Source organism: Mastigoproctus giganteus, chromosome 1 (genome assembly GCF_048544385.1).
Source record: "Mastigoproctus giganteus isolate SK-2022 chromosome 1, ASM4854438v1, whole genome shotgun sequence".
In the NCBI taxonomy this organism is placed as follows: Eukaryota; Metazoa; Arthropoda; class Arachnida; order Uropygi; family Thelyphonidae; genus Mastigoproctus; species Mastigoproctus giganteus.
Window position 1 is genome coordinate 238,887,562 of NC_143575.1, and position 24,996 is coordinate 238,912,557.

Sequence of the window (24,996 nt, forward strand, 5' to 3'; positions counted from 1 at the left end):
AATTCTTCATGAACAAAAAAAATCTGTTTTACACATAACAAGATTTTATTCATTTTCACTTCCTGATAATAAACGGTGCATACGTTTACGTACGACTGGAATATCACTGCCATCACTAGAAATGTTGTGGACATCATCTTCTTCCTCTATTAATGAAATTCTTTCTGTGATCTCTTCAGCAAAATCAGCACGAGTCTCCTCTGGTGCTGATGCTTCACCGGTTTTACAAACGAATTCAGTTATTAATCGTTGTGTTCATGTTTTGGTTAGGCCATTATATAATTCTCTGTAAGAGGCTGTCAACAACTTCAGTTCATTTTGAAACTTCCCAGCACGTTCCTCATTAGGGTCATGTTTGACAAAATGATTACCTAATTTTCTGGCCAGTTCCGGATCTTTTATTAAATCTGCATTTAGAACAGGATTATTTTCTTCATTATCACTACGTTCTGTGGGATAAGGAGTCCCAAGGACAAGCTCTAATATTTCATCTTTGCTTAGGGCTTTGTCGGTTAACAATTCATCAATATCTTCAAACGATAGATCATCGAATCCTTCTCCACCAATTTTGTGTGCCATTGTAATGATGTTGGGAAATTCAGTCGTATTAGGGATGATGGGATCTTTGCTTTTTACGCATTGTGGCCAAACCGCTTTCCAACATGCATTTAAAGTTGCTGGTTTTAATTCAGTTAATGCTTATCCAACTTGATTGATACAATCCATAATTAAGAATTTCTTCCACACATCAATAACTGTTAGTTTCATCATTCAGTTTGCCCAAAATGTTCTGGAATGTTCGTTTTATGTAGTATGTTTTAATTGTCGCAATTATACCTTGGTCTAGCGTTGTATCAAAGATGTAGTATTAGGTGGCAGAAATAAAATTTGTACGTTTGGGTGTTCCAAGACAGAATGGCCGGGTGCATTGTCAAGAATCAGAAGAACTTTAAATTCGAGACCTTTCAAATTCATATAAACGTCTGACTTCTGGGACAAAACATTTGTTGAACCATTCTGCAAAGATAGCAGTGGTCACCCAGGCCTTCTTGTTTGCCATCCCGTGAACAGGCAGTTTATTGATATCTACACCTTTCATTGAATGTGGGTTTAGGGCTCGATTTACCAGCAGTGGTTTCAACATATGACCTCCTGAAGCGTTGGAGGAAAATAATGTCACACGATCCTTAGCTACCTTTAAACCACCAGCAGTTTTCTGCGATTTGGCTACATACGTTGTGTTCGGCATTTGTCTCCAGAAGAAACCAGTTTCATCTGCATTCCACACTTGATCAGGAGTGTATCCTCCATCTTCAATAATTTTTGCAAGTTCCTGCTGGAATACTTTAGCAGCCGATTCATCTACAGATGCAGTTTCACCTTTAATTTTTATATTATGAAGAGCATTCCTTTTAAGAAACCCTGTCATCTAACCTGTACTCGCAGAAAATTCATACTTTCTGTTTAACTGAGATGAAGTGCTTGGCTCCTTTTCTTTAATCTGTCTGTAAATTCTTAGTGCTGTTTGCTTGATGGCATTTTCATCTACTGGTACTCTTTTTTTGTGACTTATCTTCTATCCATACTACCAGAGCCTTTTCCATTTTTTCCTTGACAATATCTCTTGTATATGATGATGAATTAACACTTACTTTTGTTTCAGAACATACTGACTTCCTAATTGCAGCTTCATTCTTCTTAATAGTTCTTATGGTAGCTTCATGTACACCAAAATGCTTTCCTACAGACATAGCCCCTTGTTCAGTTGCAAGACAATCTAAAATTTGAATTTTAAGTTCCAAAGAAATTGCTTTCCTTTTCATTTTGGTAATAGGCGAATTATTCGACATTATATAAGGGCTACCGAAAAATATCTGTTATAATTAATAAAAAAAAGGTATGAAAAATTTGTAAACTTACAATTTATTGACTATTGGCAAAAATTTATATGTGCACAAATTTCACTAAAGATTCTTTCACTTTGAAATAGAGCTTACTACTAAATGTCTTCCGAAGATACAATGCACGAATACCGTATGTGTGAACCAGATTCAATAAAAATGTTGATGATTCATAGATATCTAGATGTACTCATTGGTAAACAAAGGCACGCATTTCAAAACGCACACACTAGCTGTTATCCAATCTATTGGTGTGTGTAAAAAAAAAAGAAATGATACTAATATGCCACAAATAAAAAAAATTTTTTTTAGAATTTAGGCAAAAAAAAATTCACAGAAATCGTGTTAAATCAAAATGACTCGCGTAAAAAGAGAATGAAATATTTATTTTTAATTCGTGTTAAATCAAATTTGTGTAAAAAAAGTTTGTGCAAAAGCAGAATTAGCTGTATTATGAAATTATTAATATATAATAATTATGTAATTATTAATATTATGATTTAAAATTTTTGAATAAGAGACATTACACATGCACACACTTTGCCCTGGACATTGATTTTCCATGCCATTTTGGCAGATTTAGACCAGGGGTTCACATATGGTGAGTATGGGCTTGGAGGACCCAGGGTCCTGAGCTGGATATCATAATTATTCTCTTTCTTGCTTTCTTGGTGATTCCCTTTTACTTCTGATTCTTTCTCTCTCTCTCAGGGTAATGCAGAATTTTTTTTTTTTTTTTTTTTCGCTGGTGCATAAGCCTCAGGCTTCTTTGCATCATATGGCTAATAATAATAATAATAATAATAATAATAACCCCCCCCCTTCTCTTTAGAGACTTATTTCTAAATAACGGAAGACAGAATAATGAGATACGTGACCTCTTAATTTCTGGTACAAAGGTGAGAAAGTAAGAGTTCAATGTCGTAATTATGCAAAATTGTGCTTACCAGCATAGTTGAGGCTACATGTGATGGCTGCTGTGGGAACACTCAGAAGCAATCATATGGACATATTCATTTCAAGAAAGATAAAAAATAAAAATTCTGGCAGATTTTAGTTATCACCTTTGATATGGCAAAGTGATAATGGTTTCTGTAGATCTGAATGAGAAGAATTGGGTGTTACTGTATAAGGCACATTCCAAAAGTATGCTTTTTTGTGAGTGATTGTGGTAGTGTGTATGCTGTGGAGGATCATCTCCTGTAAGAAGATGGTTTGAGCTGATAGTGTATTATTTGCATTCTCCATAGAAGTGCCCATTGTTGCTTACATCTTCTCTTTATACTATATTTATAATCAGTAAATGGTAAATTTATCTATATACTAAAAAATTTGTTGAGGCTGTGCCAGATGGACATTTGGCAGCATGATCCACACATTCATTTCCTGGTATTCCAGCATGGCCTGGAATTCCACAGAAAATAACTATTTGCTGATGCTCATGGGAACATATCAACTCAGATCTTTTGAGCTTTAAAGGATTGTTAGGTGAGAAGGTGTTTTTCAAAGCTAAGTGAGCACTCTGTGAGCTAGTATATATTATGCTTTTTTAGAAGATGAAATGCACAAGGCATAATTTCTTATGGGTTTAGGTAATTAACTATATAATATCAGTGTAAATACACCATAGTTTACCCATAAATTTGAACTACGTATGTAGTGTAAAAGGCATCGTTTTAATAGTATCTCATATTGTGAGTGCCTTCACAATGAGATAGCTGGTATTGCACTACTTCAAATAAATAATGCTTCTCTAGTAGAGAAGACTACTGTTATTTATTTTCAGCGGATACCACCACCACCCAGATGATCGTTTTGAAGCTTTTTGGCTTCATTATCTGTGAGTGGGCAGGTACCCTGGTAATGCAACATGCCATCACAGTTGTGAAGTTATTTCCACAATATGAGAAATGCCAAATGGTGCATAATGTATTACATTGTTATTTATACACCATTTGGTGTATAATGTATTACATTATTATTTATACACCATTTGGCATCTCTCATATTATGGAAATAATTTCACAACTGTGATGGCATGTTGCATTACCAGAGTACCTGCCCACTCACTGACGATGAAGCCAAAAAGCTTCGAAACGATCGTCTGGGTAGTGGTATCCACTGAAAATAAATAACAGTAGTCTTCTCTACTAGAGAAGCATTATTTATTTAAAGTAGTGCAATACCAGCTATCTTGTTGTGAAGGCACCCACAATATGAGATACTATTAAAACAATGCTTTTTACACTATACGTAGTTAAAATTTATGGGTAAACTCTGGTATATCTACACTGATATTATATAGTTAATTATGCTTTTTTGAATTGGCAGATAGAAGATATTTTCTACAAGAAACTTAATGGCATGTAGTCAGGTTTTTTAGGAGACAGTGGTTTTGTGAAGAGGTCTGGGTTTGATTTCTGTCTACGACTGAAGAAAGTTCTAATGCCCTCTTCAATTGAGGCTATAGTTAGCTGACCTTGGGCAAAGGGAGCAGGTTTTTTCAGCCCACACAATATGCATATCATCCCATGAACATACACTTCTATAGACATAATACACATTGGTACAATATGGTCTAAGTTACTAATGTGCCTAAAAACCCTACAGCAACATGTAGTTCAGCAAGTATAATTGCTGCACTTAGTAGAAAGTGATATAGAAACAGTTGTATCAGAGAAAACTGCAGCTCTGCCTGAAAGTTATGTATAGAAAATGATATTGAATTGAAAATCCAGCAAAATCTAGACATTAAAATCACATGTTCATGTGATTAATTCCAATACGTGCCTATTGACAAGTGATTTCTACCAATAAGCACATATCAGAACTGCATTAGCATTAGCATTAGTAGAGGCATATGATGCAAGAAAGCAAGCTTATTCAGCATCAGCCAAAAAAAAAAAAAAACACACCATTCCCATTTCACCCCTCCGTTCGCTCGAAATACCTGTCCAGTTGAGCCTTAAATTTGTTTAGGCTATCAACTTCAACAACAAGTGATGGAAGTCGGTTCCACCAACCAACCACCCGCTGGCCAAAGGCAAATTTCCGCACATCTATCCGACATCCGTCCTTCCTCAATTTGAATTTATGCCCTCTGAGCTGATTATTCTGAGCAAGATGAAGAATCCCATTGGCATTGAGCATGCTCAAACCATTCAAAGCCTTATATACCGCTATCAGATCACCTCGCCGGTGCCTAGTCTCCAGACTCTGTAATTTGCAAAACTTAAGCCTTTCTTCGTAAGAGCAATGAAGCTAATAGTTTTTGCACTCAGAAAACCTTTGTTAAGACCTTTCAGCTGAAAGTTTTACTGATAAAAACAGGGTAGTGGGCACGATGGAAAGTGAGCAGGTCAAATTCCTGATGAGAAATAAAATTGATTTCTTTCTGGAGGAAAAAAATATTATTTGAAAATGATGCAAGGAAACAAGCGTATATATCATCAGTCAGAAAAATGAAAAAAATTAAAATATTTCCCATGTTACCTTATATAGCAGCAGTTTACATTCTCAAAGGTCGCGGGTTTGATTCCCGCCTCGGGCTTGGATCAAAATACTGCAAAAACCTTGGGAGGTGCACTATGGCTACAGAAGCCTATGCACCAACAACTACCAAAAAAAAAAAAAAAGTTTACATTCTTTCAGTCTGTGAAAAAATATACATTAAATATTTCTACAATTTTATAGAAAAAATCAGAAGGGGGATAAAAAAGCGGGGGAATGAGAAGATTACAATCAAAGTTGCTTCACTTATACAATTGACAGTTTCATAATGTTTAAGATATTTTTATGTTTGTCTGTATATATCCATTTTTTGTTTCTCTTCATCTATGAATGGTGTTAGCATTAGCATTAGTAGAGGCATATGATGCAAGAAAGCAAGCTTATGCAGCATCAGCCAAAAAAAAAAAAAAAGGTTCCCATTTCAACCCCCCCCATTCGTTCCAAATGCCTGTCCAGCTCAGCCTTAATTTATTTAGGCTATTAGCTTCCACAACAAAAGATGGAAGCCTGTTCCACCAATCAACTACCTGCTGGCTAAAGGCAAATTTCTGCATATCTATTCTACAACTATCTTTCCTCAATTTGAAACTGTGCCCCCCTCACGTTCTTAGTCTGAGTAAGAGGAAGAATCCCATCAGCATTTAGCTGGCTTAACCCATTCAAGGCCTTATAAACCTCAATCAGATCACCTCACAGGTGCCTGCTCTCCAGGCTCTGCTTGCAGAACTTAAGCCGGTGCCTCCATAGCCAGGTGGGAAGGAGCAGCAGTGCGTAGCACACGCTTCTTGATTAGACCGGGGTTCGAGCCCGTCACCACCAAATACGGAGGATGCGGAAAGGTCATGGAATGACCACCGCATATACATGGAGCAATATGGCCTTAGTTGCTAATGCTCCTAAAAACCAAATAACAAACAACAAACAAACAACAGAACTTAAGCCTTTCTTGGTAAGAGCACCCCTTTGTTCCCCTCACCAATCTTGTTGCCTTTCTTTGTACTCGTTTTAGCAACTCTACATCCTTCCTAAAATGAGGCCTCCAGACTTGTACACAATACTCTAGGTGTGGCCTGGCCATTGCCTTGTATAATGGGATAATCATCTCCCTGTCAGCAAAATTGCTGTATATCATTGACATCTGTGTTTGACATCAGGTCTGTAGTTACTTGTATCACCTTTTGAACCCCCTTTGTGAATTGGTGATACATTTGCACATCTCCAGTCCATGGGAACCTCCCCTGAGTCCAAGGAAGCTCTCATAATTATGGCTAAGAGTTTGCTTTCTTCCTTTGCTGCCTCCTTTAATATAACTGGATAGATCCCATCCACCTCTAGCCATTAGTTCACTGCTCAGTGAACTTCATATTTGACTGCACAATTACCCCCAGGTCTTTTTCACTTTCCACTTCACCGAGTGTAGTACCACACAGTTGGTACATATCTCTTTGGTTATCACTGCCCATATGCAGTACTTTGCATTTGTCACTGTTAAACTTCAGTTGCTACTTCTCAGCCCATTTTCCCAGCTTATCTAGATCCAGTTGGAGTAGCATACTGTCTTTACTGTCGTTAACAACCCTGCCAACCTTTGTATCATCTGGAAACTTGGACATTAAACCTGACATACCTTCATCAATAACATTGAGAAATATACAAAACAACAGTGGACCCAACATCGAACCCTGGGGAACTCCACTAATAACATTTGTCCATGACGAACAGTGGCCATTGATTACCACTCTCTGTCATCTCCCACTCAACCATCCCTTTATCCATTGTAGCAACTTACCCATAATGCCATACCTCTCCAATTTGTTCAGCAGTCTTCCATGTGCAATAGTATCAAAAGCTTTCCTGAAATCCAAGTATATGATATCAAAATTATTTTTGGAATTGAGTTCCTTTGTGACCACATCATAGTATCCAATTAAATTGGTCAGACAGGACCTCCCTTTAACAAACCCATGCTGTGTCTTAACTATTACTGCAGCCTTATCCAGATGATCCTGCAATGCTTCTTTAACCAGTGATTCCACTATTTTCCGCGGAACACAAGTTAAACTAACAGGTCTGTAGTTACTTGTATCACCTTTTGAACCCCCTTTGTGAATTGGTGATACATTTGCACATCTCCAGTCCATGGGAACCTCCCCTGAGTCCAAGGAAGCTCTCATAATTATGGCTAAGGGTTTGCTTACTTCCTTTGCTGCCTCCTTTAATATAACTGGATAGATCCCATCCACCCGAGGTTCCTTCCCTATGTTTAACTTCAACAATTTCTCCTCCACTTTGCTCTCAATTATTACAAAATCACTTAGCTCCCCGATAGTGTTTGATAAACTTCTGGCACTCCCCTCATTGAATGACTCCTCATGTGTGAATGTAGATGCAAAATAACTCATTCAGTTTGTCAGCTACCTGAGCATGATTATCAATAGTCAACCCATCTATGTTAAGTGGTCCAATCTGATTCATCCCTTTCCTTCTAGAGTTTACATAAGTAAAGAACTCTTTGCTGTTTTTCTTTGTATCCTTTGCCAAAGATTTCTCGTAATCTGCCTTTGCCTGCCTAACCTCCTTTGTGACTTGATTACAGACTAGTTTATACCTGTCCTAGACTTCTGTGTCACCTGATACTTTATATGCATCCCATACATTCTTCTTCTCTGCCACGAGCCTCATTAATTCATGTGACATCCATTTAGGCTTAAACCTTGAACAGTATTTCTTAGTTGGAATGGAAAGCCTAGTAGTCTTCAAAATTATTTATAGTATTCATGGAAATTTATAAAAGTTGATATTGTGTGAAAGCCTCTAAAATTTGTAAGTAACAATGCAACTTAGTTTTTGAAATAGAAATGAATTGAAATGAGATGAATTGAAAACAAGAAGATTGAAAAAAATTTTTTTTGTTTATACATATGTATAATTTATTGTCTGGAAATCTTGTGGTATAACTAAGTAGCTTTGCTGGGAACCTTTGTTTTTATTAGCTAAAGGTAAATAAGACTATTTTTGAAATAAACAATTTGGTCCTTGATGTCACACTACTTGGGTTATCTTTATCATAAGATTTTGCAGAAGGGTTCATCTCTTTTACTACTGTTTCAGTAGTCTTCATTATATAATTAAAGAAATCTGCCTTGTCCCCAGTGAATGAAAACCATTATGCAAAAGTTAAAGCAAAGAAATAGCATGATTGATAAATATCAAAATGTACAGACAGTTTTCAACTTAAAGAGGCTTCAGGCTTAGTTGTAAAACTAAATAACTTGACTGAGTGAAAATTCTTGCATTTTTTTAGTTTAATGACAGTGTATTTTGTTCTTAATTTATCATTCTATATTTCAGTTTATTAATAATTCTATATTTACATGATCTGCCAATATTAACCATATATTGTTAACGGGATCATAGAAGTTCATGTTATATTTTCAGTAAAGTTAAATTAATTAAATAGAAAGTTTTTGCTTTTAAAACAGAAACTATAGTTCTTGGATAACTTGTCAGTACTACCTGGTCATACTTGTATATATTGAGAAACTTAGTATAAGGAAAGGATTCTTCTCCAGACAAATTTAACTTCTTAAGTTTACTACCAGATAAATCTGCCTTACAGAAATTAGAGTATACTTCATTATCACAAATAAGTGCCATGTATCTAAATATATGACACATTTCTAAGTATATCTAAATATACTGAATTTTTAACATTCAAATTGTAAAGTTGCTTGAAATTAAGGATTTACAATACTGGAACTCCAAACAGATATTTCATTTGGATTATTCTCAGTCTTTTTATTTTATTTAAACTGTTGCAATCAGCATCCAGAATGAAAATGTTTCTTTTTGCCTGAAGTATTTTTTTGAAATGTTACATAATTTTCTTGTAGTATTATATATGCACTATATTATACATCACTCTAGGCTCTAGCCATTAGTTAAAATAGTTAATTTTTAAAATTTGGTTATTCATTAGTTAAAATATTAGACATAAAATTCTGATGCATGAAAACTTTTCCTGGGTTACATTTTATTTCTGTAAACTATTTTGTTATTATCATATATACTGAGTGATCACTGAATTATGACCACCTACCTAATACTTCGTAGGTCCTCCTTTTGCCCTCAGTGCAGCAGCTATCCCGACATGGCATTGATTCAACAAGATGTCGGAAGCATTCGGGAGGTATGGCCAACTAAACTGTGTGTAATGCAGGTATGAAGGTGATTGGTGTATCAAGAAACTTGATATGCATTTCCATGGTGTTCCACAAGTGCTCTATGGGATTGATATCAGGGGAGTTCAGAGGCAAATCGATATGCTGGAAGTTAGACCTGCGTTCCTCAAACCATTGCTGCACAACAAGTGCCTGATGGCTCTTCACATTGTCATTTTGGAAGACACCATCGCCATTCAGGAAAAAGTGTAACATAGCGGGGTGTACACAGTCAGCAAGCAGTTAGCGATAGCGGAGACCAGTGATACTTTGTTCGACATGCACCAGGGGTCCAAGTTCCTGCCGGTGAAACACGCCCCACACCATACAACCGCCTCCACCGGCCTGCACTTTTGATACCATGCATGATGGATGAAGAGCCTCATGTTGTTGACGCCAAATCTGTACACAACCATCCATGGCGTGGAGTAAATAACATGACTAATCCGACCAGCACACCTTCTTCCAGTCTTCTAACATCCAACTTGCATGCTCTTTGCACCAGGCGAGTCTTTTACTCCGATGAACCTTGGTTAGGAGAGGATGCCATAGGGGTTGTCTGCCAGTATAGTCCATACATACGAGCGTACGACGCATGGTCATGCCAGATATTGTTCCAGGTTGGTCCATGTTGTATTGGGTAGTCAACTCTTGAACAGTTCTGTGCCTGTACGCCTGTACGAGTCGTTGGACCCAGCACTCACCTCTAACATCAACCTTTCGATGACCTTTGCAGTTTTGCTGTTGGGTCATTGTTTGATCATTTTGACACCAGTCCTGGTACACTTTAACTATGGCGGCTCTCGAACACTCCACCAGTTCAGCTGTTTGGGGGCACCTCCGTAGCCAGGTGGGCATGAGCAGCAGTGCATAGCACACGCTTCTTGATTAGACTGGGGTTCGAGCCCACGACCACCAAATACGGAGGATGCTGAAAGGTCAGGGAATGACCACCGCATATCCCCAGAGCAATATGGCCTTAGTTGCTAATGCTCCTAAAAAAAAAAAAACCGAACAGCTCTTTGGGAATTTGAGTCACCACCTCGTCGAGCACCCACAACCTGTCCTTTATCAAAGTCCAATAAATCCTTCCTTTTACCCATCGTGCTCAGAATTTTACTACCTACTGAACCACTGACACTTTATCTATGCTACATAGTTCGACTAACTCCACACTCTCGTACCTCATGTGGCCAAAAGGTCCCATTCAGTTTTCAAAGAGGTGGTCATAATTCAGTGATCACTCTGTGTATATACTGTTTATATTTATTGACAATTACAGACATGAATTTTACTTTCATTTCAGGTGACTCAAAATGGTGCTTCGCTAATGTCTACCTATTATTTCTTCATCTGGAAGAGTAACAATGGAAAAAAAATATTATTTTATATTTGTACTGATTCACTTTCTGAGCCTACTTGAGATAATTCTATCATGCTGGGGAAGTCAAGGTACAAAATATGGAGGTGTGTCTTATCTATTCCGTGTATTTTTTGTTATGTATAAATACATGTTATTGTTCTAGTCTTCATAAACCTGTGTTATATAACCAGTAGCATAGCTACCCTTTTTTGGGTCGGAGTCAAAGACCATGTTCAGGTCCCTACTTCCCTACTTAATTAATGAAAATTGCAAAAAGAGGAGAAAGCCAAAGACGCCGGGCCCCTAAAGGGCCTGGGCCTAGAGGCAATTGCCTTGCCTTGCCTGCCTACATGGTAGCTATGCCACTGTATATAACCATCATAGAATGATGAGAAAAATACTATGAATAAAAAAAGAAGTTGAAATTTGTACATAACACAATTTTATAAACTTTTTTTTCCCTAAAAATGTGTTAAGATTGTGTTTGTATCTCCATAGCAGTTATTCATTAATAATTATATTTTATTTTTTTGTCAGCATATCAAAAATATACAAGGGTTCTACTGATAAGTTTAAGACTGTAATAAAAATATTTGGAAATGTTTTTTTTTAAATCATGCATTACAAATATGTAATGCCTGATTACAAATATGTAATGCAATTTTAAATCAAGCATTGCAATTTTTTTTAAATCATGCATTACATAATAAAATAGATAAGAATGCAAAACAGTCATTTTTAGTCTTTAGAATATGTTAAAATTGCCATATAATAAATAATAAATGCAATAACTCTAACATTAAATAAATATGAATTAAATATTGAATGATATAAAACCTAAAACACTAGGCAAATACAATAAGATAAAAATAAATGATTCACTAATTAAAATTCTGAAAGAATATTTATAAAATTTAAATACATTTTAAAGTTCTTAAAACACAATGCTGTAAAAATAAAAAATATAATAATAATATATACATAATAATAAAAAAAATAATATTTATAATACATAAAATAATATAAAAAAGTTTAATTTTTAGAAAAATCTTTTTCTTTTATTATTGTTTTTTTTGTTATTACCAACTATATCATGACATCCCCTTTGAAATACCTTCCTTGTCTACAATTCTATCACTGCTGGCAGCACCTCTGGAGCACCTGTTTCATCATCTCACATAGTATCTCGTGATCTAGCAAAGTGAGGGTTGGGGTATGTGCCATCAGAAATACAGAGACATTTTATAGCTGGAATTACAAAATGTCATTGAATTTCTTCCCTCTCAGGTGAAATTTTAGTCTCAAAAACAAAAAGTAATCACAGGAAGCTAGATCAAAGGATGGGGAAACAACCCCATGTCATTTTTTGATAGCATGTAGTAATCTATCTCCATTTCTCTGGACATTTGAGCCTTACAGATTCCCATAATGCTGGCGGATTCCTTTTCAAAAGTACTGATTAAAATTTTGATCCCGTGGAACAGATTCATGGTGCATTACCTTCCAATATTAAAATATATGATGAGCATGCTCTTGATATTCAAGCTAATAACCTGTCTGGTCTTCTTGTGTTTATGGGTGGAAATGAAGGGCTTTTCCACCAAGAAGAATGTTGTTTTGTTTCTGGATTACACCTGTGAGTCTTTTTTTTTATGAAAACCCCAAACATGAAAGGTATCAAAACCTATTGTACTCAGTACCATGCATGGGTTGAAGGAGAAGTATCGGGGGGAAGGGGATGCCGGAGTCTGTATCTCATCTCCTGTGGAAACCTTTGATAGGAAGGTCAGCTCACCCTGAACGTGTTCTTGAAGCTCGCAATTCACACATTGACATGCTTTTGGTTTTGGCTAATAGTCAGGACACATGACACAAATTTATATGCTATTTATTATACGTTCAGATTTTCCATCAAAATGCATTGGCAGCTTCCATAGGAGAGTTCCAGTTTTCTGCAGTGTCATGTGAGATGGTGAGGCATCTGTTTTCATGAACTGCCATGTTTCCCACCATATAAGGTTCACTTTTTTTCTCAGAAATCTATTTAAAAAAACATCCTGTACTGCATCTTATAAGATGATGGTGGCAGCTATCACTATTAAAGATTTTACCAATATACCAGTAATTTTATGAAACTCTTGCTAAAATGTTAAAAATGTCCAAATAAATTAAATTTGACCTTGGGGGGGGGGACCGTGCTGGATCTGGTAACATACCATAATGAGCATTTTTATGGTGTAGCTATAATGTGTGCCAGGTGGGCAGGAGCAGCAGTGGCGACTGTGTTTTCAATGAGCGGACACATCCTGCTGTTTCGGTAGGGGTTAGTTGCGTAGCTAGAAATTATATCTGGCGATTAATGATCAGATATTTTGAAATGCATATAATTCATATGTCCTTTCAGTCTAAGAGGATGTTTAAAAAACAGCTAGAGAGATTACCGCAGGAAAGGTTTCCACTCCCACAGATTAATACAGATAGTCAACCCCTATAGAGGTCCATGGTAGTACTAAAACGATCTCAGCATCGCCACCGATTACGGTGGCCATGTGTAGCCAGGGCGTCTCCGTAGCCAGGTGGGCAAGAGCAGCAGTGTATAGCACACGCTTCTTGATTAGACCAGGGTTCGAGCCCATGACCACCAAATACGGAGGATGCAGAAAGGTCAGGGAATGACCACCGCATATCCCCGGAGCAATATGGCCTTAGTTGCTAATGCTCCTAAAAAACCAAATAACAAATAACAGTAGCTATAATGAATGTTTTTATAATGTGGCCATAGCCACTGTATGTGTATGTACTTATTCACCTTAACCACAAATTTTAGATTACCAGTACCCTATTACGATGGCATGAAGAAAGAAAATGCTTGCTTACACAATTGGCTACAAATTACAAGTCATCGGTTACACAAAGAAACATAGAACCAGCGATGCAGAAAGACATTTCAAATCTGTCATTTCTACCACTCCCAGATCATCTTCTTTGACCAACAAAGAAGATGATCTGAGAGTGCCAGAAATGAGAGGATAAACTCAGTGTGGCAATTAAAAAAAAGCATAACATTCATCAACTAACAGCACAATGGGCAGGACATGAGAAAGAACTGGGTAGCAGAGCAGAGGAACTGTGGTAATCTGTGTAAACAATCATTTTTGAGGCAATAGCCAGGGCAGCAGCAAAGGAATGTGATGATTTTAGTGGCACAACAATTTGTTGTTATAGATTTATGAAGCAAAGTGGCTTAACTATGAGTACCAAATTAAGGATAGCCCAGAAAATTCCAGAACAATATGAAAACCCAAATTTCACAGATTTATAATTAATGCTTGGAAGCGCACAAACTATGAGCTTGACCAAATTGGTAATATGTATGAAGTACTTTTAACATTTGATGTACCTTCAAGTAGAAGTGTAGTTGTTAAAGGTACAGAATCACTAACTGTGAAGACATCAGGCCACGAAAAGACATACTATAATGCTGGTTTATCTTGTTGTGCTAATGGAATGAAGCTTACGCATCTCATCATATTCTAGAGAAAACCTTGCCGAAGGAAAAAATTCCACCAGGTATTTTTGTTGTGTTCATCCTAAGCGTGATGAAGACTGAGTCAAACTCTAGCTGGAAAAAAGTGTAGGCATGGCATCATGGTGGTGTGGCCTTCTGAAGAAACCAGCCCAACAGTATGAGACCAATTTTGTGCACATAAAACAGAGAAGAAGAGGGTAGAAAGTTAAAAATCTAACTTACTGTAATTCCTGGTTGGACTCACTGGCCAACTACAACCACTGGATGTTTCTATTAACAAGCCTTTTAAAGCTTTCATGGAAGAATGGATTAAATGGATGAAGGTACCACAACGCAACTTAACATCTACTGGTCGAATGAAGAGACAAATAATTTCTCAGGTATGCTAATGAGTAAAAAAATCTTGGGATGTAGTAAAGACTGAGACAGTTGTGAAGTCATTTAAGAAGTGTGGCATTAGTAATGCCTTGGATGGCATAGAAAATGATATTCTGTTTGATGAGAATTACAATTGACTATCAGATAGCAGCTATAACGATGCAAGGAGTGTGATGATCATCATAATGAGGAGGACAGCAGTGATGGATTTACAGGATTTGAAGATGAATAAAAATTTGCTTTTGTCTTTTATTGCCCCATTTTCTTATTTTCCTTGAATTATGAATTAGAATAATTTTGAGATGATTAAAATATTTTGAGTTCACTTTAGTATATATGGTATTATAATAATAGTCATATATGTAATAAAATGCTTTTGTTTAAAAAGAATTAGAAGTAATGCATCTTATATGGCAGGAAATATGGTGATTCACAAAATTGAGCAACATTTTTTCTGATTTTTATCAACATTTTTATCGACTGGTGCAACATATTTTTATCTGATCTGGCTGTGGACAGCTGTCTTGAACATCCTTCATCTTCAACAGAAGCCAATCCATTTTTGACTTACATAAAAGTTTTGCAGCTTGCATTCTGCCCATTGTTTACACTCCAGATAACATTGTCTTCAGAATTTTGGTGTTTTAGAAGTTGTTTTTCCAAGTTTCGGACAGTCTTGATGCATATTTATTGTTCTTTCAAATCTGTCATCCTAACAAAAGAGAAATTATAAAGGGTACTCAACATGAACTCCTAGAAACATTTTCATAATACCTCTTAAATATAATATTAAAAAATGTGTATTAATGATCAGTTTTCACTTCAGTGTCTTATCAAAATGAATTAAAAATATCGTTATGTTTTTGTTTACAGAGATGACAGAAGATATGCCACTGATGGTGGGCTCAACACTTGTTCTCAGTTGTTCCCTTTTCAATCATACAGCTGACATTGCAGGAAAATCCTATCAGGTGAATTCTTCCTACCTTGCATTTAAAACCAGTGGATCAGCTTATATTTTAGATGAAAAAGTGCATATTGTGAACTCGACTACTGCGGAGTTGAGAATTGCCAACAGTACCGAAAAGGATTCAGGGTTATATTATTGTAATCTACGAGTTCCGTCAGCTCCAGGTGATCAGTTGGTATGCACAAGCCAAGTTAGCGTTGGATGTAAGTAATTTTTAATTGAAATGGTGGCTTATGTCTATCTATTGAATGTGAATATTTGTTAATGTTAAAATTTTTTAAATTTTAACTTAAAATTGTGTCTTTCTAAATAAGTTATTTTCTCAATGTTTTATATGATATTTAAGTTGCAAGATATATAGAAGTTAATGGAAACAGAATGTACAGTAATTAGAATTTAAATAAACATCTCAAACTAAAGGTAGAAGAGCATTGGTTAAAAGTCACTTATTAACATTACCTCTATTTAAAGTAGTTTCAGACCAGCCAGTTTAAACATTTTTTATATTTTATTTTGTATTTTTAACACATATTCTTTCTTTTTTGCTTTCAATCATTTCATAGTGTTATATTTCTTTTACTTCTGTTTCCTCCTAATAGAGCTTTTTTTGCATGTTGATTAGTGCACTAAAATATAAACTGGTTTATAATTTTCTTCTTCCATCCTTGGTTGCCATAGGTAGTTTCATTGGCCTGTTAGTCTTTTAAGCCAATTTTGTCATCATATCGAAAATGCTATTTTTTTTTTTTTTGCTTTGCTTATTTTCAGTTAATGTTGCTTTTGAATATTTTTAGTCAGAACTAGTTAGAACTTTCGATCTCTTCATTGTATGTTTTTAAAGGGATCACTCCTAAAAAATAATAAAATGTAAAATAGAGAAAACAGTAATTTAATGTCAAAAATATACCTTATGAATTCACAATGATGTTTTAAAGTTTCTTCAGCATATTCCTCCTTAGGCCATGTCAGTTGTTTATTTAACATCTGATTTGCAGTCCTAACACCAAATAGAACATTACGTAATCATTATATACATTATACTGTACATTACATGATTGTATACTGTGAAGAATATTGGATGCCCTGAAAGGATTTAAATTAGGGGATCCATTAAGCTCTCAGCTGCCCACATCAGTTCCACAGCTTGCACTTGATCATCAGGCAATGCAGTAGCAATTCCCAAGGCAGAATGCACTGGTTCTACAGGAGCTAGTTGTTGTCAGTCAGTGACTCTGTTTTCAGAGAAACAGGAAATATATATTGTGCAAAAACAATAGGTGGAATTGGACCAGGTTAGACCAGGTCTGCCTGGGGAAAAAGTTGATGATGTTGATGTTGTAGAGCAGATATCATCCTTTAATGGCACAAAAAATTAATATTGTTGTACATGTTGGCACTAATGACATTAGGAGTAGAAGACCTGCGGGCGGACTTAACAAGTACATGACAATCAAACAAGTTAGTTCTTAGCATCATGTTAGTACGTAGTGAATCACTGAAGTAAGTGAAATGGTATCACAATGAGTTGCCCTGATATTGAACTACCTGGAATAAGTAACACTTCACCATTGGAGAAGGCTATTGCTACTATTCTTGGTGGATACCAACACCCAGATGGTCGTTTCAAGGCTTTTTGGCCTCTTATTGGTGGGTGGATAGTTACCCTGGTGTTCAATAAGTGACAACCCAGTTATGAAGTCTAACTTCACAATATGAACGACTCCAGATGGTGTGCAACAGTATAGACTAAAAAGACAGTGCAGTATTAGGGCAACTCGTGAAGGCATTCACAATATGAGATACAACAAAAATGATGCCATTTCACCTACTTGGATGATTCACTACATACTAACATGATGCTAGGCACGAACTTGTTCGATTAATGAATTTTTTCATAGTTTGAGGCTTTAGCCCAAAAAACCTTTTTAGTGTATACTGTTGCACACCATCTGGGGTCTCTCATATTTTGAAGCTGTACTTCATAACTGAGTTTTCACTTATTCTAAACCCTGGGTACCTACTTGCCCACCAATGGGAGGCCAAAAAGCCTTGAAACGGTGCCGTCTGGAGGAGCTTGATGTTGCTGAGAATAGGTAAAAACAGTCTTCCCTAATGGGAAGTGTTGCCTATTTGAGGAGTGTATGAGCGTAGTGAGAGTTTGAGGAGTTGCTATCCCTTTCATTTTTCAATGGCATTTCTTCTTCTTCCTTTCCTACTATAACTTTCCTTTACTTTTTTGCTTTTCTAGGTCTAATAGGGACAGAGATGTGGATAAGAGAGTTATTCCACACACATTTACCTAAAAAGCCTTGAAATATAGTGCAATATCAGGGCAACTCATTGTGAAGGCAGTTACAGTATGCGATACAACAAAAATGATGCCATTTCACCAACTACAGTAATTCATGATGTATTAACATGATGCTAAGCGCTAACTTGTTCGTTTAGTTAATTTTCCAGTTGAGGCTTTAAACAATGTTGAAAAAAAGTTGTGAGTTAGGGTTAAATTTGAAGAAATTGGATAGACTTAAATAGGAAGGGTGCAAAAATATTTGCTGATGCTATCGGGGCAGTGTTAGGCAGGTCAGAAAAACTGCTAACTTGAGGGGGATACATAGAATAATAGACTCAGGATCTAGAAAAGATGGGCTGAGAAGTGGCAACTGAAGTTTATCATTGACAAATGCAAAGTACTGGATATAGGTAGCAGTAATCCAGAGAAATGTATCAACTGTGTGGTACTACACTCAGGTTAGTGGAGAATGAAAAAGACATTGGAATAATTGTGCAGTCAGATATAAAGTTTTCAGAGCAGTGCAAACAGGCTGCTCATGGGGTCTTGTCAATGATATACAGGACCTTTGCTAGCAGGGATAAGGAGATGATTATCCTTTTGTATAAGGCAATGGTCAGGCCACACCTTTAGTACTGCATACAGCTCTGGAGGCCTAATTTTAGGAAGGGAAAACATCTGCTGGAACGAGTACAGAGTTGGGCAACAAGATTGGTGAAGAGAACAAAGGGATGCTCTTACCAACATCTTAAGTTCTGCACATTGCAGCTTCTGGAGACTAGGCACCTGCAAGGCGATCTGATTGATGTGTATTGAATGGTTCGAGCAATTTTAGTGCTGATGGGATTCTTCCTCTTGCTCAGATTATGCTCATGAGAGAGTATAAATTCAAATTGAGAATAGATGTGTGGAAATGTACCTTTAGCAAACGAATGTTTGATTGCTGGAACAGACTTCTGTCTGTTGTGGAAGTTGATAGCTTAAATTAGATTCAAGGAACAACTGGATGAACGTCTGGAGTGAATGGATAGGTGAAGTGGGAATTTTTTTTTTACTGATGCTGTATAAGCTTGCTTTCTGGCATCATATGCTGATATACTGTACTGTAATCAATGTGAAAATTACACTTTACAAAGCAGTTTTTGATTATATTTTCTGTTATCAGGCAGCATGTTTCTGTTATAAAGTTTGAGCACATCTAAAACATTTAGCTTCGTCTGTAGCATCTTTAAGCAGTCTTTACCTTTTTGTTCTTGTCACAAACTTCTGTATAAGTTTTATTTAATATCACTTGTAAGCATATACTGTATTACATCTGCCTAACTGCTGATTATTGTTGCAGACATTTGGGAGAAATTCAGTTTTTGTTGTATTATATAATCTGTATTGTGGGAATTTTCCCAGCCACCTCTAGTGGTTGTCACAATTATCTAGAAGAAATTCAATTTTGATATAAAAGGAGAAAGTGAATGGGAATTATGCAGTTTACTAATGAAAAGGATTATTTCTGGCAACCATTTATCTGTATGGAGTTATCAGATAATCTTTGAAACCTTTAACTGTTACCCAAGATATATATGTATATATATTACATATTTCGTTGGTAGTCCCTTATCTTTAGCATTAGCATTAGTAGAGGCATTTGATGCAAGAAAGCAAGCTTATGCAGCATCAGCCAAAAAAAAAAAAAAACAATAAATAAATAAAAAATAACCACTTCCACTTCACCCCTCTGTTCGTTCAGAATACCTGTCCAGCTGAGCCTTAAACTTATTCAGTCTATCAACCTCCACGACAAGGGATGGAAGACTGTTCCACCAACCAACCACCCCCTGGCTAAAGGCAAATTTCCTCACGTCTATCCTACATCTGTCTTTCCTCAATTTGAATTTATACCCTCTCAGGTGATTATTCTGAGCAAGAGGAAGAATCCCATCAGCATTGAGCATGCTCAAGCCATTCAAGGCTTTGTACACCTCTATCAGATCACCTCGCTGGCCTAGTCTCCAGACACTGTAATTTGCAAAACTTAAGCCTTTCTTCCTAAGAGCAACCCTTTGTTCCGTTCACTAACTTTGTTGCCCTTCTCTGTACTCGTTCCAGCAGCTCTACATATTTCTTGAAATGAGGCCTCCAGACCTGTATACAGTACTCTATGTGTGGCCTGACCATTGCCTTATACAAGGGAATAATCACCTCCTTGTCCCTGCTAGTAAAATCCCTATATATCACGACAATACACCATGAGCTGCTCTTGCAGCCCGTCTGCACTGCTCAGTAAACTTCATATCTGCCTGCACAACCACCCCCAGGTCCCTTTCATTCTCTACCACTGTCAGTATAGTACCACAGAGTTGATACGTTGCTCTGGGGGTTGCTGTTTCCCATGTGTAGTACTTTACATTTGTCAATGTTAAACTTCATTTGCCACCTCTCAACCCATCTGCTCAACCTTTTCAGATCCTGTTGCAGTAGCATAGTGTCAGTAGTGTCCTTGACAACCCTGCCAACCTTCGTATTGTCTGCAAACTTGGACATTAAGCTTGATATACCATCATCAATATCATTTATAAATACAAAAAACAATAATGGACCCAATACTGAACCCTGAGGGACTCCACTAATAACATTAGTCCACGATGAGCAGTGTCCATTGATTACCACTCTCTGTCTTCTCTCCCTCAACCATCCCTTTATCCATAGCAGCAATTTGCCTCCAATGCCACACTGCTCCAATTTGTGCAGCAGTCTTCCATGTGCAACAGTATCAAAAGCCTTTCTAAGATCCAAGTATATAATATCAAAGTTATTCCCTGCATCCAGTTCTTTTGTGACTGCATCATAGTATCCAATCAGATTGGTCAGGCAAGACTTCCCCTTAACAAAACCATGCTTTGTCTGAGCTATAACTGAAGTCTTGTCTAGATGATCCTGCAGTGCTTCTTTAACCAGTGCCTCCATTAATTTTCCGGGAACAGAAGTCAAACTCACAGGTCTATAATTACTTGTGTCGCCCTTTGATCCTCCTTTGTGAATTGGGGGTTACATTTGCACATCTCCAGTCCATGGGTACTTCCCCTGAGTCCAAGGAAGCTCTAATAATTATGGCTAAGGGTTTGCTTACTTCCTTTGCTGCCTCCTTTAATATAACTGGATAGATCCCATCCACCCCAGGTGATCTTTCTGGTATTTATCTTCAACAATTTCTCCTCCACTTTACTCTCAGTTATTACAAGATTCACTAGCTTACTGCCAGAGTTGAATACACCTCTGGCATTCCCCTCGCTGAATAACTCCTCATGTGTGAATGTCGATGCAAATGTCGATGTATCCCATGCATTTTTCTTCTCTGCCATATGTCTCATTAGTTAATCTGACATCCACTTAGGCCTAAACCTTGAACAATATTTCTTAGTTGGTATGTAAAGCTTAGTAGCTTCCAATATAAGTTCTTTGAATGCTTCCTAATTTGAATTTGCTGTTGGTAACATCATCAGTTGGTCCCACTGTATAGAATTTAAATACTGTCTCAGTCCATCGCAGTCGCCTTTACGAAAGCAATAATCCTTCCCTTTACCCCTAATGGTAGTTACCTCTTTGAGTAAATCCCACTTCAGCACACTGTGATCACTGCCAAATAGTGTTTCATTTACCTGCAGATTCTTAATGCATGAAGAATCACTACTGATAATCAAATCAAGAGTATTGCTCCATCTAGTTGCCTCCCGAACATGCTAATTTAGAAAACAATCATCCAATAAATCCACAAAAGCTTTGCTAGTGTGTGAGTGACCAATCCACAAATTCCAGTCAATATCTGGGAAATTAAAATCCCCCATTAGAAGACTCTGATTTACTGGCCCACTCTATTTCCCTGTACAGTTTCTTATTATACTCATCAGAGTCACTAGGCCTATAGCACACTCCTACTCTCAATTTTGATCTCCCAGTGCTTATGTCACACCAAAATAACTCAACACTGCACTGTGCAGCAATGTTGACTGGCTTCACTTCCTTGGATTTTATGTGTTTCTTAACTAATAGCATAACCGCTCCTCCCTTCCTATCCTGTCTATCCTTTCTGTAGACATTGTACTCCCCAAATTCCAGTTCTGCATTCCTTATATCTGTATGACACCACGTCTCTGAAATCCCCACAATATCTGCCTTTGATGTTTTGAGCAATACCTCAAATTCATCAAATTTATTTACTAAACTCCTAGCATTGGTGTACACGCAAGTATACATGCACCTGTTCTTTTTCTTAGCTACCCTAACACAACCCATGTGTTTACTTGTATCCCAATGATTTCCAGCAGTCTCTGAAATATCCTGCATCATATTTTCCAGGGTGCTGCTCATTCCAATAGAAGCAGTGAAAGAATCACTTTCACCTCTGCCAGTGGCTACTGTTAATCTATTAGTCCTTGTATCCCCCCCCCAATCTAGCAGTTTTCTGACCCACCTAACACTGACTCGATAGCATCAGCAAACATTCTTGCTCCCTTTCTATTTAAGTGTATCACATCTCTGTAGAAGCAATCTCTCCTGTTAACAAGTACAGACCAGGCTGAAAAAAATTCTACCCCTTGAGCCTTGCACAATCTTTCCAGGGCCGAATTAATCGATCGGATTGATCGTGTCTGGGCAGAATTGCTGACACTTTCAAATTCAACCCTAATTCACCGCTTTTTTTCAACAGTGACCTGTACAGTTATGTTACTTAAACTTGTCACTTCAGTCATTGAAATCTAACCCCCCTGGGGGAATTTAAATAACAAATTTATGCAGTGTAAGTGTCAGTCACATCAGCATTTTTATCGTGCTCTTCACTGAAGCAAGTGGTAAAGTGTTACTTCACTTAGTTCAGTAACATCTTACAGTAGTGATGTTTCAGAGATTTCCTCTCCTCTTCAACAGTATAGTGAATTCACTACTAGTCACTTATATATTATTTAGGCGCCTCCGTAGCCAGGTGGGAAGGAGCAGCAGTGCGTAGCACACGCTTCTTGATTAGACCGGAGTTCGAGCCCGTCACCACCAAATACGGAGGATGCGGAAAGGTCAGGGAATGGCCACCGCATATCCCGGAGCAATATGGCCTTAGTTGCTAATGCTCCTAAAAACCAAATAACAAACAAACAAACAAACAAACTTATATATTACTTCATATTCCATTTAGAGACTGGAAGGATTCCTAAAACTCTATTCAATAGTGGCTGCAAAGTAGCCAATCTTAGGAGAGGATAGATATTTCTTTGTGTTATTCAAGGTTTTTCAGTCTCTGCAACATGCAAATTAACTCATGAAGAAAATAAACTTCTGGATATGTGATAAAGATCGCATATAGTACAATATGAATCAGCACATTGTTGTAGCATGCTAGCCAATATGCTAAGAAACTACTAAATACTCAACTGAACAAACAAGAGAACAAATAACTGAACATTCAGACTTTTAATAAAAAGTCTGAATTTGAGCAGACTTTTTTTTTTTCTGTTCCTCATGATTTTTCACAATTTTATTCATTGTTGACATGGATAGTCCTATAAAAGTGATTATTTTACTTATGGGAACTGGCTAAAAAGGAATGACTTTTCTGACCAATTTTTCACAAGGTTAGTAAGAAAATTGAACTAACCAATTTTTGACAAGTAAGAAAATTGAACTAACCAATTATTTGCTTTTGTTTGCCTTAAAAGTAGTTCCCTTTGACAACTCTGTATGATTCTCTCTCTCACAATTTCTGGAACATGTTTACTGATCTTAATTTTAGTGCTTTCCACATACACCATTGGACTTCTTTCCAATAGCAAAAATGTGTAATTTTCAGTGATGTTTTTAACTGAAAGAAGTAAGATGCAGCCAAACTGGAGAAGTTAGGAATCCATATTTTGGCACTCTCTTTGATCAGACTTTTTTTGTTAATTTTTATGAACACTTTATCCATTCTCCATTTGTTCTGATATTCATTATTTGATCAATACAAACAATGTCTACACATGATGATGTACTTTCGTAAGAAATTACATAAAAATTTAATCATAACTATATTATGATTTGAATGTTATATGTTCATTTGTTTGTTTTTCTAATGACATACATTCCTTTTATTATGGCTGCATTTTCGGTTTCTCAACTTCAAACTTTTGCAGAAAACTTTGATTTTTATTGAAAGGGACAGTTACATTTGGTTTATTAAAACAGGAAGTGAGAGTTAGAAAGAAAGTAGTGAAAACCATCTCTCACAAAGTAAAAAATGTCAGAAAATCTTGTATTGTTTCTCACTTGCTAATTGTAAAGTTTTTATAGAGTTATTGAATGCCTAATGTTTCATATTTTTCCCTAATTCAAACTATATTATTAATTGTATTAATATAAAATTATTATACTGTTAATTCTTTTCATTTTTTTCTTTTTATTTATTTATTTATTTAATTCAATAGATCCCCCCAAACCCGTGATGGATTTCAAATGTATCAGTATGCACTTCAGAAACCTTACCTGCAGTTGGCATCGCCAGCCTAATCCTGTAAAAACTAATTATGCACTTTTGCAACACATGTTTTCTTCTCTGTAAGTATATTTTTTCTTGAATTAAGATTTCCAATTTAATAAGAGTTCTATTTGTTTTTCTTTTTAATGAAAAGTATTCATAAACTGCTAACAGAGGAAGAAGAGTTCTTTTAAGACAACAGTGAGAATCACAAAAAGCCAAACTTATAAAACTAGCAGCAAAATTTGGTTCTTTGAGGATTATGATTGACTATGTTTCATACTACATGAAATATTTCTTTGCTTAAGGGATAAAAACAGTGAATCCATGTTTCAT

The 24,996-nt window shown here is 36.5% G+C and overlaps 1 protein-coding gene across 9 annotated transcripts in view; it reads left to right on the forward strand.

The window, feature by feature from the left end:
• LOC150091676 (uncharacterized) overlaps window positions 1-24,996 on the forward strand; it is a 480,181-nt gene that overhangs the window by 309,093 nt on the left and 146,092 nt on the right. For all 9 annotated transcript variants that reach the window (XM_090376339.1, XM_090376320.1, XM_090376307.1 and 6 more), the window contains 3 exons: window positions 10,938-11,098; window positions 15,775-16,074; window positions 24,611-24,740. In XM_090376339.1, coding sequence (XP_090232465.1) covers window positions 10,999-11,098; window positions 15,775-16,074; window positions 24,611-24,740 — 530 coding nt within the window. In that variant the 5' untranslated portion in view covers window positions 10,938-10,998. The remainder of the gene's footprint in view (window positions 1-10,937; window positions 11,099-15,774; window positions 16,075-24,610; window positions 24,741-24,996) is intronic.